The sequence below is a fragment of the Squalius cephalus genome (assembly GCF_949319135.1).
Source record: "Squalius cephalus genome assembly, chromosome: 2".
Classification (NCBI taxonomy): domain Eukaryota; kingdom Metazoa; phylum Chordata; class Actinopteri; order Cypriniformes; family Leuciscidae; genus Squalius; species Squalius cephalus.
The window spans coordinates 22,171,507-22,192,501 of NC_137123.1; the positions used below are offsets into that span (position 1 = coordinate 22,171,507).

The 20,995-nt window shown below is 36.8% G+C and overlaps 1 protein-coding gene across 9 annotated transcripts in view; it reads right to left on the reverse strand.

Annotated features, from left to right (window-relative positions):
• mcf2la (mcf.2 cell line derived transforming sequence-like a) overlaps positions 1-20,995 on the reverse strand; it is a 75,404-nt gene that overhangs the window by 26,347 nt on the left and 28,062 nt on the right. For 8 of the 9 annotated variants that reach the window (XM_079861961.1, XM_079861958.1, XM_079861956.1 and 5 more), the window contains exons 2-4: positions 16,021-16,104; positions 8,567-8,681; positions 5,335-5,425 (exon numbers count right to left, since the gene is read on the reverse strand). In XM_079861961.1, the coding sequence (XP_079718087.1) occupies positions 5,335-5,425; positions 8,567-8,681; positions 16,021-16,104 (290 nt within the window). Of the gene's footprint in view, positions 1-5,334; positions 5,426-5,729; positions 6,075-8,566; positions 8,682-16,020; positions 16,105-20,995 lie in introns of those variants that run through there. The other variant, XM_079861960.1, reaches the window with a different exon arrangement.

Below are 20,995 nucleotides of genomic sequence, written 5' to 3' on the forward strand. Positions count from 1 at the left end.
GGATGGACGTGAGGAACCCAATGAGGTGTGTGTTGAGTCACACAGGCTGATGAAGTCACTGAGCGCCAGGAGAAAACACAGATGGCATAAAGCAGTTCTTATGACTGAAAATGTTTTAGCATCATAAATGGTTGAACTTATCAGCTAGTCTCATGTAGGGACAGGTTAAGCTGACACAAACTCTTATAAATAAAGCTTCTTTATTGGCATCGATGATTTCACGAATATACTTTAACATCCAGAGAACCTTTGCATTCCACAAAGGTTCTTTATAGATCATTTCACACTAAGAAAAAAAGGGTATTTTAAGGCTGGAAAGGTTCTTTGGGGAATCTGACATCGATGCTTTAGAGAGGTTTTATGTCAGATTGGAGTGAAACGCATTTTGTACAGCTTCAACTTCTGATTATCCACTACAAAAACCATTGCCTGATCCATAATAAAGTCTGGGAATTGGCTACTTCAAAGACTCTCCCGTAGGGTAAAAATGGATGCGGATGCTTTTTTTTCCCCTTTTACTGCAGATGTCATTGGGTGGACGCTCTCCTGTCTTTCAACACACGAGCCTCTTAACAACCTCCCTTGAGACGCCGGAGAGAGCACTGAAGGAGATGCCCATCCACGCTTTCAGGTCAAAGAAAGGAAATGTTCACCATAATAAAAGACCTCCAAACACAGCTAGCCTGGAGGCTGAGTCAGTTTAGAGTCTCAGTCCTTGTGGAAACAACAGTGCATGCTGTACATACACCCCTTAATAAAACTAAATAAAATAAAATGTACATTTTAATAAGAAATAAATCAAATGTGAGTTTTAGAAAGTTTATGACAAATAATGATCATGAGATGTTAATATGGGATTTATATTTAAAAAAATGTGTTTGTGTGTATGTGTGGGGGGAGGATCATTGGTCATCCATTGCAAATATTACAAGGATAGTACAATATTTCAATTTAGCTACATTGGGGAAGATGTTTATCTGTGCCCAATTATCATACATTAGCATGCATTAGCACACATTAAAATTTCCTAAAGTGAATTAGATTGGGCCATACGGGGACTAGTTCCGCCAGACTTCTTTGTTCATTGGTGCATGTTGTAGAACGCACAAAATTGCACAAATCTAAATGCAAATCGATTAATAGCACCAATTCTAATAACAAAAAATACATTAATGAGAGTGTGCACAAGGGATTTTGTTCCATGTTAAAAGAAATTAAGAAAGTGATGAACACGCTTGCAATTAGGCCGTAAATGAAACGCATTAAGAACATCATTAACCAATGTAACACATAGCACAAGCAAACCCGAACATCAACATTTCTTCCATGATATACCTTCTTAATTTGTTCATTTATGAAGCAACATCATTTTATTTGAGTAAATATGACCTATAAGGACTATATTGCACACAGTGGGACTGTTGAAGTCCCATTATTGCACACAATGGGCTTCATTTCAAATTATTATGTATAATGTTACTAGGATTCCAGACACGTGTAGGAAAATCTCCTCTGGCCGTTCCACACCAGCTGCACTGCTGATAACCATTACCAATCAGCCATATGTGCTGTGACGGAGGTTAGAGAAAGAAAGGAGTAGATTAAGTGCTTGTGTGTGTGAGGAGAGAGAGAGAGAGAGGGGGAATGAAAAGAAAGGAAAAAGGGGAGGGAGAGAGTACTGTATGTTGGTACAGCAGGGTAAAAGCTCCACTTAAAAAATGCTGCTGCTTTTTTTTCCTGGTCAAAAATTTTGTCAAATGAAGAATTATTTCAATTTTTATTGAATATATTGATGGAGCCACCAAATTTGTTTAAAGCTAGACACAAAATTAAGTAAATAACTACCAATTGAACCAAATTCAATAGTTTTTATGCTTTTGAAAGAAGTCTGTTATGCTCATCATGGCTGCATTTATGTGATCAAAAATACAGTACAAACAGTAATATTGTGAAATATTATTACAATTTAAATGAAGTGTTTGTAATTTATTCCTTTTCAGCATCATTACTCCAGTCTTCAGTGTCACATGATCCTTCAGAGATCATACTTGTATTATGATTTGCTGCTGAAGAAACATTTTTTATTATTATTAATATTGAAAAGTTATTTTATGCTTAATATTTTTGTGGAAACTTTTCAACAGAACAGCATTTATTTGAGACAAAAATCTTTTGTAACATTATAAATGTCTTTACTGCCACTTTTGATCAATTTCATGCATACTTACTGAATATTCTTAAAACAAAAAACTTACTGACCCCAAACTTTTGAACACAATGCCCTTTTTGTCATCATATGCAAAATACTGTAGATACAGTAAGATGTTCTATGTAACATTTTTACCCAGGAGGGTTGTAAACCTGCAACCAATATGAAGATCTGAAGTGCAACTGACAGGAAGGTTGAAAGTTAAAAACAGAGAAAGAGAGAGGGACATGAGACAAAGGAAGAATGATAATCCTGTTATTTCATTACTGTCAAACCTCTGACATCAACCACTGCAGCAAAATGCATTATGGCTATGAAACAGAGAGAGAAATTCCTCTCTCTTCACGGCACAAGATAATCCTGGAGTGTGTCGTCATTTCTCTAAACTAAAGGGGTTTGTGGGGGAGTGTAAAATAAACTTCTCTATCATCAACACAACCGCACAGTAATAACAATCTGAACACGAGATTCATACTCCGATGCCACAAATACAATAAAGCCTGTTAAAAAAGACAAAAGTTTGACTCACAATAAGTGTCTGACATTAGAGTACTTCAACATACACTCTTATAAGAAAAAGGTTCTATATAGAACCTTAAGGATTCAGTCAGGCGCTTCATATTTAGAACCTTTTAGTGGTTCCCATCATGGGATTAGTTTGTGGATTTACTTAGTTGATTCATTTTGTTTTATTTCAGTTATTATTTTGATTACATTTTATGAATTAAACAATTTATCACTTAACATAACCTGGTAAACATGAAAGTCTTATGCAATCATTTAAGACATAACCTTTTGGGCATAAAGGGTCCTTTAAAACTCAGTCAGGATCTAAATATAACCCCAATTAACCTTTTTTTCCCCTAAGAGTGTACAGTGATCATGTTTCAATGAGCATCTGTAGACTTTTCAACGACACAATTAAATATTAAGAGCATGTTGCTCATTACTATCACTTAGTAACACTATCCATTCACACTATTAAATGGACACTAATGTAAAGAGTCATGTGAAATAAGTGAAAATTTAATTGAGTCGCTTTAGACAAATAAAAATCAGTCATTCATTACATGGGATAATAAACAATCTATCCAACTACTGCAACCCAAGTTACCAGTTAAACTGGGCCTTGTTTACCAAACCAAGTTTCAAGTGTCACTGTCGTTTAAAAGTTTGGGGTCAGTAAGATTATAAGATAACATAATTAATACTTTTATGCAACAAGGATGCATTAAATTGATCAAAAGTGAAAGTAATTTCTTTTAAATAAATGCTGTTCTTTTGAACTTCATCAATTCTTCAATTCATCAAATAATTCAGAAAGAAAAAAAATGTATGCAAAAATGCACAACTATTTTCTACATTGATCATAATAAGAAATGTTTCTTGAGCAGCAAATCAGCATATCAGAATGATTTCTGACGGATCATGTGACACTCAAGACTGGAGTAATGATGCAGAAAATTCATATTTGACCTGCAATCCTAACAAACACTAGCACTCGTTTCCCACTGCTGTATTATAACTGCCCTACTGCAATAAAGTTAATTAAAAATGCCAATAATAACAGTAACAGCAATAAAACAACCACCATAGAATGTTGCTTTTACAATTTCTTCCTTGCCTGCACTGCAATTCAAAGACAAGTCAAGACCAAAAAATACAATAAAAATTTCAGTTGCGAAATCTTCTTGATCACCTATTTGATTCCAGTAGCGTTTTTGAGTGCTGACCCAATTAAACACAGTTAATCTGATTAGCCCACTGACCTCTCCCCTACTGACCATCATACACACACTTGTTGACAGCCTGAGGAGTTTACCAGGAACATAATAGCACTGATGATCACTGCAATCCACACTCAAAACCAGCTAATAAAGAACAGCTGCGATTGTTGATTGAACATAACTTGAGATCATTTGTGCTTTCAGTGTGCTGTGTTTATACTCTCGTGGATGTCCGCAGCATGCGGTGCTGTGGTGCGCTAGACGTCTCTGTGGTGGATTAAATATTTACTGTTTCTATGAAAAGAACCGAGGGCCTTGTTTAGATGCCCTCCGATTTGGAATAACGCTGAAATTCTGACTAATCCACTCATACAGCCTGAGGCACCTGCCTGTCAGCTCCTATTCTTCATACAGCATGGAAAAAACAACACACACATGCACACGCAAAAGTTTCCTCATCCATATGGACACGCAAAGAGATTTCATCTTGGAGTGTTGAAATGCATGCACTGCATTTTTTTCTTCAGTATTTTTTCCCCAAGCACAAGTGATTACTTTAAAAGCAAAATGACTAGCAAGTTAACAAGTCTTGTTTTTTCAAACTTAAGTGACTTTACACTTAAAGGGATAGCTCAACCAAAAAAGAAATCTTTTACTCATCCTCAAGTTGTTCCAAACCTGTATGAGTTTCTTTCTTCTGCTGAACACTAAAGAAGATATTTTGAAGAATATGGGTAACCAAACAGTTGTGGGGCACTTCCATAGTATGACAAAAATTCCATGGAAGTCAATGGGGTCCATCAACTGTTTGGTTACTTTCAAAATATCTTCTTTTGTGTTCAGCAGAAGAAAGAAATTCATACAGGTTTGAAACAACTTGAGGGGTGAGTAAATGATGACAGATTTTACATTTTGAAGTCAACTATTCCTTTAAGTAACTTTGATAATGATATTTGTACTGGAAAACAAGACAAAACTACTGAAACCAATTGCAGTGTGGAATTCTCTTAAAGGGAAAGTTCACCCAAAAATGAAAATTCTGTTTTTATTTACTCACCCTCATTTAATTTCCAAAACTTATGACTAATGTCTATCTTCTGTGGAAAACTAAATAATATATTCTGAAGAACAGTTTTTGTCAGTCAGTCGGGACCAAAACAAAATTGGACCCCATTGACTTTCATTGTATAGAAAAAACAAAACATTGAGACATTTTAAGTTTTTGTGTTCCACTTAGGAAACCCAGGTTTGGGTGAGTAAATAATGACAAAATGGTCATTTTTTTTGGTAAACTATCCCTTTAAATATAAAAGTATGATGTTCTCTATCGCAATAAACACATTTAAGCACATGCACATCCCATTTTTCTTCTCTCACACACACACACTGAGGGCTCACCGCGATCCGCAGCAGTGTCCCCTTCACTGATGCCCATCTGTCTTGCCGGCGGTCAATGACCAGGATGAAGCCGACCCCCGTCGAGCTGAGACTGAAAATCAGAAAGACACCATCACCATGGCAGCAAGGGCACACACACACACACACACACACTTCCAAAAATCATAAACATTGACATACTGAAGATGTCAGATGCCTTAAAAGCCATCATTAAACAGGTCTCTACTAACTAACAAACACACTGCAGTCATCCTTACACATCAGACTGGCAAATTAACCAGCACTCTGTATACTGCAAACATATTTCATTTATGAGAACACATCTGCATTTGCCCCCACACACTCAAGATGAATGCAAAAATGTAGCCAAAAGCGTATTAGACACAGAGACGTACGTTGAAATGCACTAGCCCAGAACGCAAGCGTAGCGCAGAGATGCTGAGCTGGTTGCTACGTCCATCACCATGGAGAACGCCAGCAGAATCAAGCTGCTTTTTAGTGACAGAGGCAGCGGAAAAATCCAATTGCACACTCCTGATATTAAAAAAAAGCAGCTTGAATGTACAGAAACAACCCCCAATGCTGATATTCCAAGTGTCCTTCAGCAGATTTCGATGTCGTCAGAAGGTTTCTTTCTTCCCTTCAGTGCACCTTTGCTTTCAGCCCCTCTGTTTATGGTTCCATTTGAATGAGTGCCACCGTAGGCACAGACCGGGAGAACAGCTACACTTTGCCTCCCCCTCTACAGCGACCAATCGTGCAGCATCAGGTGCTCCCTCTCAACCTATGAGAGCTCAGGAGAGCGCTGATGGACAGAGACCCAGAGACTAGCTTGAATTGCGAATGCAGAATGTGGGTGTGAGATAGGTGCGGATTGATAATGAAAGCTCCTCCCAATAGAAACTGGCACTGCAGATACTCGTGTATCAAATCTGCCGCCATTACACTGACATACAGATTGTGTGTCTCTTCTTCTGGCTCGCGTTACCGCTCCCGCCTTCTCCACCAAATTTCACACTCCCATCCCTTTTCTCTCCTCTCAATCCCACCTCCCCTGTCCCCCCCCCTCTCAGCCTCTGGCTGTTTTTCTCAGGAACGTTTGTTCTCCACTCCTTTCATAGCGGAGGGTGAGATTAAGAAGGAAAGGAGAGAGACGTAGGGGTCGTATCAGCTGAAAAAGTCTCTGTGTAGAGCTGCACTGACATTGACTAATGACCTTGAGTGTCTGTCAGTAATAAAGATCAGAAATCTGATTACAAACATCACTGTAATTATAACCTTCCATTCAAAGGCTTCTGGGGGGTTCTAAAGCCATCGGGTGCTTCATTGCACTTGATTTATTGTCATACTGGTTCTTAGTCTATTACTGTTTTTAATTATTATTCTGTGATGTTAGTGCATTGTATTAAGAGTGACATGTAATATCATTTTTAAATTCTAGATAGTTGGATGCTTTGAGTGAACAATGGGATGAAGATATATTCAATAGAGAGCATTTGCATTTTCATTATTAACACAAAAAATATATAACCGCAAGATATTTGGCTTTGACTGTAAATTGTTAAATTAATTAAAATATTAAAATTTAATATTGTAGATGTTTTGCCAGAAACCACAGAGCAAAGTCAGGGCAATGTCTTACAAATCTTTGGATGAATTTTACAAATAAATGGTTTTGGTTATATTTAAAAAAATTGTTTTGGTTATGTTTCATAAAATAAAATGAAAACAAACGGCAAAAAAAAAAAAAAAAAAAAAAAAAAAAAAACCCTTTGCATTGTGTGTCCAGACAGTAGCATAATGATGTTTTAATTTATTTAAATTAGCATTAATTCAAGGTAATAATTATTTCTTTTTTATTGCATTACAATCCTTTGGGGCTAAATATACTAATGTCACGATGCAATTAAAGGTTTTCTGGTCAATGGTTTTCAAGTAAAACAATTTCCTATTTCTTTCTTTTGTGTTGAAATATGACTAGTGCACATTCTTGAGGGGTTTCATGACATTCACCCCTTTATTTCATGAGCTGCTGTATTTTCTCCTGAACTCCTCTCATTCACCAAATCAGAACCAAATTAAAACCCCTTCAGCCATTTTCAGCATGAAGAAATCCATCTAATTACTCAATCACCCCCCCTCTCTATGTTTCTCATGGGAATCACGGGGAAACAAGAGATGCAGAGAGAGCGAATCACTCTTTCATTAGAATATTAACAAGGGGTATTAAATTAAAGAGGATTTCACAGCATCAGCAAATAGACCAATGCACTACTGAACTTTCACAAGGATTAATATAATAAATAAATAAAATAAATAAATAAAAAAGATATACACATGCTAATTAATTCAACACCTCTTGGCTACTTAATGATATGATGGCATTTCCAAGTCAATAATAACAATAAATGTATTTCCCTGAGAATCTCATGTATTCAGATTATTCACAAACTAAGAATGCATATGTAAAACAAGGGGCATCAAGATCACCTTGTTAACCATGTACATAATCACACATTCTAATTTAATATGCATGATGAATATTAATGAGACACCAGTCACACTCACACACACACACACACACACACACACACACACACACACAGGCAGGCAGTCATGTCACATATTCATTGAATTGCAAAAAGCATGATGTTACAATGGGAAAGCATTAGTTTGCCCCCTTCTGTCCATTTCAAGAACTAAAACAAAACATCAAAATATTTCTCCTCCAGTCTCTCATATACAGTCCAGTGATTTGAATAAATAAAATGATATAATCATAAATGAAATACATATAAAATTTAGTTTTTAAGATAGACTTTTTATTCTAGATTGTAATAGGTTTCTAGTTTTCTAGAGTTTTAATAATTCTAACAGGATTCGCTGGGTAATTTATTGCTCCCACACTTTTTCACCAACGAACTTCAATGACACTTCCGATCGCTGATCATCACAGGATTTTAAATCATGTTCGATTGGGGCATGTCAGGTAGACATTTTTGGAATTAGATTATAGTATTAGAATACATTAAACACATGTCTCCAATAAAACCCTCAATGATGACTGAGGTTATCACACTGGTTTGCACGCAAGTCTACACTATCTACAAGCACTTCTTAAATCATTTTTCACATTCCCTGATATTTCAGAGATTCCCGTGAATCTAGGAACCCTGGTTATTTTTGTGTAAGTGCTGGAAATGACTGATCCTTCCACCTCCTGTTTTCTCACCTGGGAATGCTGGTCAGGTAAGTCAGCACATTGTGAAACTCCTGTTCCTCCAGCTCACCAAACGCCGTGTACTCTGGGAAAATAATGATGGGGCTGCCATTTTGTCCTCGGCCACCTGGAAACGCAGATTTGGAAGAATGCAGCTGTTAGCAATTCTGTTTAAGACACAGCATGAATATTAAACATCTTTTTATATTTAATTTTGCCTTGTAATACAGATTTGCACTGTTATAATATATGAAACCCTGCAGATTAAGAGTGGACATAGTCTATAACCAGTGACCTGGAAGCAGCGTTAACCTCCTGAAATCATCTGAACTCATTTATAGTCATGACTGACCTTAGATCTGAGACATTTGAAGTATCAACACATATGCATTTTTAAAAAAGTCTTCTACCCACAAGGGGGCACTTCCACATCTTCCCATGTACAGCTCACACAGAGGAAGACAGAGACTGTGTACATTCACAGAAGACTAATCTCAGCTATTACGAACTGCATAGATGCATCAAGGACATGAGGCAATGTCAAGGGCACAATGCAACGCCATGAGGACAAAACCTTCAAATCTCCTCTTTTCCGGTCACTGAGCTTTGAAATACAGATGATAAACATCATCCACATCATTACTGAGGCTTTAATTGTGTCAGTCTCTCTCTCTCTGTGTGTGTGTGTGTGTGTGTGTGTGTGTGTGTGTGTGTGTTTGGGAGAGAGAGAGAGAGAAAGAGAGAGACAGAAAGGGAAAGAGGAAGAAGGACATGTTTGGTGCATTATGTGCAGTGACAGAGGTCATGTGATGGTGTGTGTGTGTGTTTGGCTGCTACACTCTGAGATTAATAGAGCAGGATGGATCCACTGCAGAGCTCACACATATTAACACCTCTATGACAGTCACACACAGACACACAGGTGAACACACAAGGTGAAAAGGACACTGCTGTCGCATTTGTAATCATAAGTAGAGCAAAACCAAAGTGCTTCAGTCCATCTGGACCAGGTGAGAGAGAAAGAGGGAGAGGGGGGGTCATTCCATTATATTAAAACCTGCTATACAAAAAGACAAAGAGGGTTTAATCATACTCAACACACACAACCTAGGGGGGTGGGGGGTAATACACACAGTATGGAACAATGAAAAAATTACATTGAAATTGCGTAGAATTGAGTAAAAAGGGAAGAAAAGAGAAAATGGAGTAGACTGGAACATAAAGGGTCAAATAGAACATAGTAAATTAGAGTATACTAGAACTGAAGATAAAAGTAGAACAGAGTAGAATTGTGTATAAAATAATAGAATAGAGTAGAATTTAGTAGAATGGAGTGTAAAACAGAAGAACAGAGAAGAATAGAGTAGAATAAAAATAGAGAAGTATGTCTAGCAAAATGGAGAATAAATCAGTACAACATAGTAGAATGCAGTATATTAGAGTATAATGAAGATTGGAGAAAAATTAGGTAGAATAGAATAGAATAGAATAGAATATAGTATAAAGTTGAGAAGAATGAAGTATAAAACAGTAGACTATAGAAGAATGGAGTATATTAGAGTAGAATGGAGTATAAAACAGTAGAATGGAATATATTAGATTCAAATGGAGATTAATAAGGTAGAATAGAGTAGAATGCAGAAAAACAGTATATTAGAACAGTAGAACAACAAAATGGAGTACAATATAGTAGAATGGAGTATATTAGAGTAGAATGGAGTATAAAACAGTAGAATATAGTATAATGGAGTATAATAGAAAAAGTAGAATTTAGTAGAATGGAGTATATTAGCATAGAATGGAGTATAAAACAGTAGAATATAGTAAAATGGAGTATATTAGAGTAGACAAATGGAGTAGAATATAGTAAAATGGAGTATATTACAGTAGAATGGAGTATAAAAACAGTAGAATATAGTAGAATGGAGTATATTAGAGTAGACGAATGGAGTAGAATATAGTAAAAGGAGTATATTAGAGTAGAATGGAGTATAAAACAGTAGAATATAGTAGAATGGAGTATATTAGAGTAGACAAATGGAGTAGAATATAGTCTAATGGAGTAGAATATAGTAGAATGGAGTATAATAGAAAAAGTTGAATATAGTAGAATGGAGTATATTAGAGTAGACGAATGGAGTAGAATATAGTAGAATGGAGTATAATAGAAAAAGTAGAATATAGTAGAATGGAGTATATTAGAGTAGACGAATGGAGTATATTACAATAGAATGGAGTATAAGGTAGAATAGAGCAGAATGTAGAAAAACAGTAAATAGGAGTTGAATAGAGAAGAATGGAATATATATGGGTAGAACAGTAGAATGGAGTAGAATTTAGTATAATGGAGTATAATAAAAAATAATAGTAGAAGCAGAGCAATGTAAAATAGAAGAATAGAACAGAATGGTGTAAATTAAATTAGCGTATAACAGAGTAGAGTAGAATGTAGTAGAATGCAGTAAATAATCAGAACACACACACACACACACACACACAAAACATATCCAAGAAGTAAGGAACACAGACAACATTAACAGGAAAAAAAGATAAAACACTCCATACAAAGATTTAATCAAAACTTCACATACTGGGTGACTTTAGTTTCACACACACACAAACACACACAGTATGATAATGATAATATCAGACATGGGCCGCTGCAACCGTCTGGAGGAAAAAAGTTGGTCAGTAAAAGATGAAAAGAGCAAAAAGGAAATAAACAGAGGGAGAGTCTAGCAGTTGAGGTCTGTCATTAAATCTAGGTGGAGAACTGAGGCATGAGACCAGAGGAACATGTTCACCACAGGAACATAAACACACACTACATTAAAATCGCTCGCTCGTTCCTGCATTCACAAGTCACTAAGTAATCAATGCTCCATATAGTGCACTAATGGGAGGTTGGTAAAAATGAGTGAGCAATCTAAAAACAAACAAAAACATTATTTGTACAGCATTTCTCAGCAGTCCTCTCCAGATGTAGGCAATGTAGTGTTGGCTAGAGCACATCAGTTGTGCACTCTAGATGGAAACAAACTTTCCACTAAGAATTCAGGCAACAGTATAAAATGGAGGACACCCCTTACAGTGCACAACACAACTGATAATGATTTCTTAAGGCAAAAGGCCACCAGTTAACAGAAGCCAGAGGTGCAATGAACACTGACTCTGGTAATCAAAGAAACCACAGTCTTTAAATATAGTACTGCCATAAACAACGCATTAAAAATGAACCATTATGCACTGAACTCTCTCTCAAATGGTTACAAAAATACATTTAGTATTATGAAACTCCTATTTGTTTTTGTAAATACTTTTGCATGGAATATCCTTGCTTCTTTAACGATGCAACTTGGTTGTTGTTCACTCTTCTGGCACTATCGTGGTAAATGTTTCATGGCATGTATAATGCATGAGTTCAGAGTCAGGTTTGTAAATATTCAGAGACTCTCTCGTAGATTTGATGCAATAAAAGCATGAGGGGTTTTATAGAAAAACCTGAATCCCAATCTAATCCTCTTATTCACCATAAAACTCTCCTATAGGACTCACACGCAGCCTAACTGTCATTCAAATATCCTCGCAAAACACATCAGAACGGTGTTGTCAAGCGCATCGTCAAGGCAACACTGAATAATTAAGGGGCGTTATGCTGGGCAACCTGAGCCGGGCCCTAACTGGGTTATTTACGGAGACTGGAGAGAGTTTCTGGAGTGTTATTAAGTGACTGCGTGTTTATGTGGAATCTGTGCATGTTCTGAATGAATCTGCCGTTGACACCGTGAAAGCAGACATTTATAAATAATCTGTTGTGTATTCACTTCTGACTCACATGGCACATGTGAAACCGGACACATCATACTCAGGATACTGTCAAAGCACTATAAATATAGCTCATAAGATCACATAATAAACATTGATCAGCGAACATAAATAGAAGCTCAATCGTGCTGCGTAACAGGAGAATGAACCTCATTGGTTCTCGCTGAAGCTCAAACGTGCTGCGTAACACGAGATGAACCTCATTGGTTCTCGCACATCAAGCAATCATCCTTAAGCTTCTGTTTACTACAACTGATGTGTGCACTGATGAATGTTTATATGTGAATAAAAGCCTAAATTCAATCTGTTCATCATATAAAGTGATCGAGTCTCATTTGAAAATTTTGGACTAAACCACTCGAGTCATATGGATTAGTTATATGATGGCTTTATGAACTTTTTGAAGCATCAAAGTGGTAGTTGTGTAGCTGTCAATGGAGGGACAGAAGGCTCTCAGATTTAATTAAAAAGATCTTCATTTGTGTTCTGAAGAAGAACAAAAGTCTAATGGGTTTGGAACGACATGAGTGTGAGTAAATAACAGACAGAATGAAAAAATTTTGGTTGAACTAACCCTTTAAGTGAGTTATTTACTTCATGCAGCAGACAGTGCAGAAACAATGAGAATGTCAGCATTGATTTCTGAAGGATCATGTGACACTGAAGACTGGAGTAATGATGCTGAAAATTCAGCTTTGCCACCACAGTAATAAAATTACATTTTAAAACATATGGGGAAAAAAAGTTTTTACTGTATTTTAGATCAAATAAATGCAGCCTTGGTGTGCATAAGAAACATGAACCCCAAACTTCTGAATGGTAATATAAGGTGATCTAAAACACCTTAAATTGTGTTCTTTCCTCAGGTTAAGGTCCATGTTTAAAGCAAAAACCAATCCGCACACAGATTTGTGCCTATTACACTGGGTCTGCTGCACAAAGTCAGTTTCAGCAACTTGCACTACATGACTAACTTGCTCCGGAGCAGGTTTTATTCTGGATTAGAGAATTGCAAACCAAAACTGGACCAATCAGTTGCAGGGGTTAAAGTGAAAAAAAATCCTGAGCCTGAAATTTTTTTGGGAGGCGGGAGGCGGGGGGGGTGGCGGGGGTTATGGCTTGGGCTTCATTGGCACCATTTATTTTCAAGCATGTTAATGGCATATTTTTATGAATGAAGACCAGTATCACTGATATAGCTACTTATGTCTCGATGAAAATGTATTTTTCCAAAATTTGAAATTTATTAGGCTTAAAAAAATATAACAACTTTTAATTTAAGTAAACTTAAAACAATCATCACTTAAACCCATAATAAATGTCATATTTACCTGTACCTTACCTGTCTAACCGATGTGAATTATATAGAAATTGAATACGTTTATAAAACAGTCCGCACTGCATAAATTATATATGTATATATGTATATATATATATAATGAAAAATAGATTAATCCTTAAGCGTTGAGCAGTTAGTAATTTTCCCATTGTTCTTTGGTTAGCAACTTTACTAACAGAGAGAATTGCTGTCACTTTAATACCCGCCGCTGCTGACAGGATCTCAGGCATCTCATTCTCTACTCTTTACGAACTATTTAAGATTGTATTTAACTCATTTGACTGTTCTTGTGAAGATACTCGACAAAACTGTCATTTTGGCATAAATGTGTGTGTTATGGTTCGTACAAGCGCGAAAGAGAACTCAATGGCGCACTGTCGACTGCGATACTGGCGCGCGTTCTTTCTGTGTGTGTGTGTGTGTGTGTGTGTTTCAGGAGGACATTCATTCACTGACAGCGCGTTCTCTTTTGTCTTCTCGCGCATTGATAGTTTAAAACATTTGCGTGATGGAGCATGATCATATAATCCAAAGGATGACAGAAAGAACGGACGCTGCGATAAATATTTTAACACGTTAAAGCTGGACAAATGAATCGCATGCGTTTATGTTGACAGCACTAACGTTAGGCTACTTGTCATACATTGCTGACAGAAAATGCTGCGGTTTAAAGTGGACTCGTTTTCATGGTAGGCCTACACAGAATGTTTTTTTGTTTTTTTTGTAAGCTACACAGAATATTTAATTAAATATTAAAATTAAATATTTAGCCAAGTCTGAAGTTACCAAGCAGCAGTGTGTGTATGTTAACGTAAGCTCAGTTATCAACAGGTGTAGACAGAAAATATGATTATCCTGACCTGAACTAATTTACTGAACCAACTCACATCTCCTTTCTTTCTTTTCATCCATGATGACATTAAAGTCACCTGTTGTTGTTTCTGGCGTTTCATCGCTGTCTGTGCCGCAACCGCTACTTGCTCATTAGAACATTCATTGAGCTATTTTACACAGGCTCGGACTGCTCCTCCGTGGCAATGACGGCATGCGGTTAAACATCATAACAAACGAATTTGAGTGGGGGTGGGGGGACAATGGGATTTTGGAAAGTGTCCCCATAGGAAATTACGCCCGTGGGTATGACATCATCCACAAGCTTCATGAACTAGCGCTCCTTTCCCCGACAACGCTAACGTGACGTATAAATCTCAACCACACAGTGTTGCCAGGCCCCGCCCTGCTCTGCTTCTGATAGGCTTGTAACGTTAGTAAGAGCTGCGTTCCTTTCATATGATTGGTAGGTGAAATCAATTTACTCGAAAATACTGAACCGCATGCAAGTTTCAATTTTTTTTTTTTTTTCTTCCTCACGGCCGCACGCCGGAGATCCGGCACGGTGCCGGAATACTTTAAGCCCTGCAGTTGTGAGCAAAGTGACATATCTGACGCAATAAAGCCACTCCCCCTGTATCTCTCGCTCCAAATGAAAGCAGTTTATGGTCATAACATTTTTAGAGACAAATTGGCTATCATTTAATTATGTTTAACTCATTTAACATATATAATTATATTAACTGACAATTAATATTAAACTTTGCATTTAAATTAATATAAATACAAGCTTTTAGACAGATTAAGCTTACATATATACTTTTGAGGTCTTTGTGAACCTATATAAATTATGTAAATTCAGTTGATACACTTGCATTGATATAGTCTGATATTTTCTTTCAGCTGCCATCTCAAGCTTTGGCTGCAGAAGCAGTGTTTATTCCTGCCTTGTGAATGCAATTAAATTCATGATATTTCACGTTATCTCATCTTCAAAAGATAAGTGATTTGCATGGCTCTCTAGCAAGAAGTGAATTAAATTGACACTCTCCATGCTGCGTGTGATTGGCTGTTCGCAGCACATGACACACTCTTAGGTCCATGCTCTGACAGAGACTGTTTATACAGAGAATTTTGAGCCCGCTGAACCTGATCTAAACCAGGCTGAATTTGTGTGGTTTTGTCAACTCTAAACCTACACTGAAACTTTGAAAGTTTGTTCATCTAGCTTCATGCAAAAGGCCTCTAATTTTGCTTATTCAATGTACATATCTATTTGCGCTACTTGATGTTAAACCCAGAAGATTCTTGTTTTGAAAGGTTCTTTTAAAATCAGTTCTTTCTTTTTAATGTTATCAGTGTTTTGTTGTACATGTGATCATTTTAATAAAGCTTTCAGGATCTCTGACAGTCAGCACACAATGGTCTTTGTTGGCAATGCATTCTGGGACTGATTGTGTAGGAGACTCACCTGACAGGAAGGCAAACTGTTTCCTGAGGTCTGGGCTGATGTCTGCGGCACACAGAGGACTGCTCTCCTGCTGCATAATCTCATCTGGAGGAAGAATAAAGAGATTCAGTTAGTCCACAGAGTCATAAAAAAGAAAAAGTTACACACTTTTAAAGTGCCCCTATTATGCTTTTTCAGATATTACCTTTCATGCAGTGTGTAATAGAGTTGTTTGGTCTGCAAACTTTTATAGATTAAAGTGCACTATTTATTGTCTCCACAAAGAAAGAACCGATTCTGAATCCTTGATCAAACCGTTTAGATACTGTGAGAAAAGAAGTGATGCTGCAATGTATATTATGATAAAATTAAACTGTTTTTGACTTGGATGCATGTAAATCTATTTTAGGAGACCAACAAAACAGCATAATAGCGGCACTTTAAAATGAAAAAAGTGAAATGAAAAAACTCTAATTTATCCAAAAACCATCACACAATATCATAGACACAGAAATCTGATTTCACATTCTGAATCCAGATGTGGGTTATAGTGAAGATGGCATGCTCTTGATCAGAGTTTGAGAAGAGCAGCTGTATGAATAGATGGAGGTGAGTTTGGATGGAAGAGCAGTTGAATGGATGGAAAGATGGAAGAGCAGTTGAATGAACGGATTGATGGAGATGAGAAGGTGAAAACAGAGAAAAAGGAGAGCATTTTCATGTGCATCAGGAGATGATGGATTACTGTAAGCAGCTTTTGAGAGTCTTGAGCCGCTGCGGTGTGTGTGCGAGTCACTGCTGTGGTGCACCGCATCTCTCTCAGGCTCAGACTCTATAAGAGTTTATATCGGATATTGAGTGTATATTGAGTTCATATCGGATATGAATTTAGGCCAGTGTGAACATGAATCTGAAACAAAACAAAATGATCCATCCTGACTAACCACTGGCACAGTGCCTATCAGCAAGGATAAGTCACTGGACAGCAGTCGGAAACACACACACACACAGACATCTGTCTTTCCTGCTGTCAGGTGCTTGGGACCTTAAGGAATCTCAGTTAGGGATCTTGAACTCAGCATATGGGTATGCAAGTAGGTCACAGATAAACAATACTGTAAGTGGGCTTACTGATTTCATCATTAATTCTCTTTCTATTAGTCTTCACAGCAACTCACTGTAGTTTACGCTGCACAAATGTTAGAATGTTCACTCAAGACAAATACAGATAACATCCCTGTGTCCAGCCAACAACAGCAGACCACATCCATCTGTGCAACAGACCATCTGGGTCGACAACACAGAGGTTGTAAGAAACAGATAGGATGGCTTTTGCTGCTTTAAATTAGCAACAAGTAAAATATTAATAGTTGTATGTGTTCTGTGAAGTTGATCAGAGTCTAGAATTCAATTTTTGCCATGACTGCCATTCTCAGACAATTTACATGCAATAAATGTCTTACTGACCAAGGAACTGTAAAGTGAATAAAAGATAAATAAAAGATAAATAAATAAAAGTAAAATAAAAGAGATAAAATATAATAAAACTAAAATATCTAAAAATGAAATGAAATAAAATAAAACAGAATAACTTTGATAAAAGAGTCCTGAAAAAAAATGTACCATGGTGGCTTACAAAAGATTATTAAACAGGACAACTGTTTTCAGTTGTGGGGACTGGAGTAAAGACAGTGACAGCCATTACAGAAATAATTCAAATGTAATATAGGGGAAACAAATTCATTAAATTATATTAATATTTCACACATTTTACTGAAATTGTGATCAAATAAATTCATCCTTGGTGAGCAGATGAGAAAAAAAAAAAAAAAAAAAAAAAAATTCTACTGACCCCAAACATTTGGTAAATAAATAAATAAATAAATAAAATAAATAAATAAACAAAACAAAATGCAAGACAAAACAACATAAAACTAATAAAAATATATTAAAGATTTAAAGAAATATCTAAAAAAAATATTTCATTCTTTTTAAATCATAATATCATTAAAATATCAATAATAAATAAAACCTTTTTCAGGCTATCTTCAATTAATCTAAAATTCAACAGCCACAGTTTTTTACTTCCTCAATCCCATTTTTACTCAAATTGACCCTGACTGTGATGCGCTCAACAAACAAGTGTACAATCCCTCATGATCTTTACCGTGATTTATATGTTACTTTTGATTATTCTGTGAGATATAATATATTGTCTGCAGCAAAAAAAACAAACAAAAAAAAAACAAGCACAACCTTCACATCATCTGATAAAGTGGCATGTTAATATAATCTCCTCACACAGGAAATGCCCTAGTTTGGAAGCTGGAGTACATTAGAGAAGCCGTCAGGAGAAGATAAGGCCTCTTTGAAGCCTGAAAGACAGTGATGTCAAGCACATTACACCATTATAGAAAAACAATCTAGCTATTCATCCTGTTATTAAGATTCTGTAAAGTTCAATGACATTGTGCCTGTTTTTTTAAAAGGTTCAGCATTCCTCAAAGTCATCATTTGTTGCCCCATATAAGTACAGTCCCTTGAACTTCAAAGTTCAGCCCCCTCAGTGTCAATAATAACACACTCTACTCAAACTGAACTATCTCCCCTTTCCTTTCCCACTGCTCCACTCATACAGCCATGATGAGCAATGGAAAGATGCTTGAGGATAAAGAAAAAGCTGTCAATCCTTAATGGGATCTACCCTGGTGTAACAGACGGGGCTCACGCTTGAGAATAGTAACTGTAGATGCCGAAAGTCTGGCTTGTTGCACAGATTGCAGACCACATTCAGATTAAGATGTTACAGGGATTGCTAGTCTCAGATCAGCCGCCAAAACCCAGGTTCAACCTGAGCTATTGAGGTTACAAGAAGATTCTGGCACTGAACGATAGGCACAGTTGAACAGAAGAGAAGTCATGACCAACAAAGATAACAATAGGGGCTTTTCAGCCATATTTGTATTTAATATTGGGACTTTAAATAGGTCATTTAAAGTCCCCCTGTAGTCAATAATTGTATCCATTAAAACTCATCTTTGATCACCAAAATTACTATGTAAAAGTTTTTCCTTTAAAAAAATTCTTCATGCCTTAAAATAGCTTGAATGAAACTCTACAGCCTTGCCTCATTTAGTATACGCGGTTTTATGAATATGCTAATTAGCCCCGCCTCCACTCACTCACACCAGCTCAGAGATCCACTCGTTGACGATCACAGTTGTCGTGATTGGTTACAAGCTAGTTTGTGACGTCAGAAACACCAGCGATTTCAAAGCGCGTTTTTGAGACTGTCTTTGGTTCAATGCAGTTTTAAGGAGAAAATACTCAGCAATGGTGTTGACTTGCACATGATTAGTCTTAAAGCAAATTAAAAACACCACATAGACATAAGCGTGGCATTCAACAATGTCAACAACTGAAGTGCCTGGACTTTGGCCTCAGTCCATCTATCATGGTTTTCCATGTTCCTGGAGTGTAAACTGTGTTTACACGGCTTTTTTAAAAATGGTGGGTGCCTGTGTTTCATGTGGCATGCGTTCGGCCAATCATCATACAGTACACTTGTGTCACTGGTAGTTCCTATTAAGCTGAGTTAGATCCTACTCTGAAGGAGGAGCTTATTTAGGCCCTCTCCCAAAAGGTGTTACTATGACCAAAATCATTTCCAGTTCCTGCGGTGCGAACATCAAAAAGTGGGTACATCAATTAGTTAGAGCAACTATGAAAACATTTCTTTGACCTGGTCGTAATTCAGTGCAAGCCTTTGCACCAGTACATCCATACTCAAAGTTCATCTCATAGATTCATCACTTGTTGCTTCAGGCTATTAAGGTTCATTCTACAGGTTGTGCAACATCACAAAGACAAAATCTGATGGGAGAGAACATATAAAAATAGACTTGCTTAAAAATAACAGGTCAAAGGATTTTATGGCCAAGTACTCCATGACAAGTTCCTCTGTTCTCCAAATTGGATTGTATTCCAAACACTATTATACATTTAAGCAATTAGGTATAAGAGGCTGTTACATTGTGAATGTAGTCACGGCTACGGGACACATGACATAGACACAGAGGAATGCCAGCAACTCCTTCATCTGCGAAAATATTCACATTAAAACACAAACTCAAAGGCTTTTATTCATTTATTTTTTACCATTTTAAAACAATATTTATAAAATATAAATATTCATGTGGAATTATATAAATCATATATAATATATATTTTATATACACACAATCATTCAAAAGTTTGGGGTCAGTAAGATTTTGAAGAAATTAATACTTTTATTCAGCAAGGATGCATTAAATTGATCTAAAGTGGCAGCAAAGACTGCTACCTATTTTTTACTGGGCATGAAACTTGAAACATGAAACATGAAACAACTCTCTATTCATGTTCTCACAACATTGCATTGTTGGAATTCATAAAAATTAAATGACAGATTTGAAAGAAAAAATATTTGGGCCAAATTCAAAATGATCCCATCAAGACAGTCTATATGACAAAGAGAACTTCTAATAAAGAAGTCAGTTTGTGATTTTATCCTCAATCCAATAACCGGATGTGGTCTTTCATTTACATTTATCCCATTGCTCCTGTTAAACAATAGCCATTGAGATAGAGGGGCACGTTCAGTCTTGCTGTCGCCTCAGATGGGCTCATGAGAAAGAAGCTTGAGCAAAGTCCAACGTTTCATTCACCATCTCATCTCTTGGTGTTTAATCAACAAAGATACGGCACAGAGCCTCCGCTCAATACAAAACATCCTCTCACATATCCGCAAAAACCAAAGCAGCAATACCAGGCTATAGAAACGGCCCAGGGCCCTGCGCCGTCGCCAAGAACGCCAACCGCACATTGACAAAGCGATTCAACGCCAGAGCACAGGGTGCTGGGATTCACAAGAACCGGGGGAAGGGCAGACGCTCTCGTTTTAATGCCATTCAACGGATAGACGAGTATTCTTTACAAGGCCTTACATATTTAATGC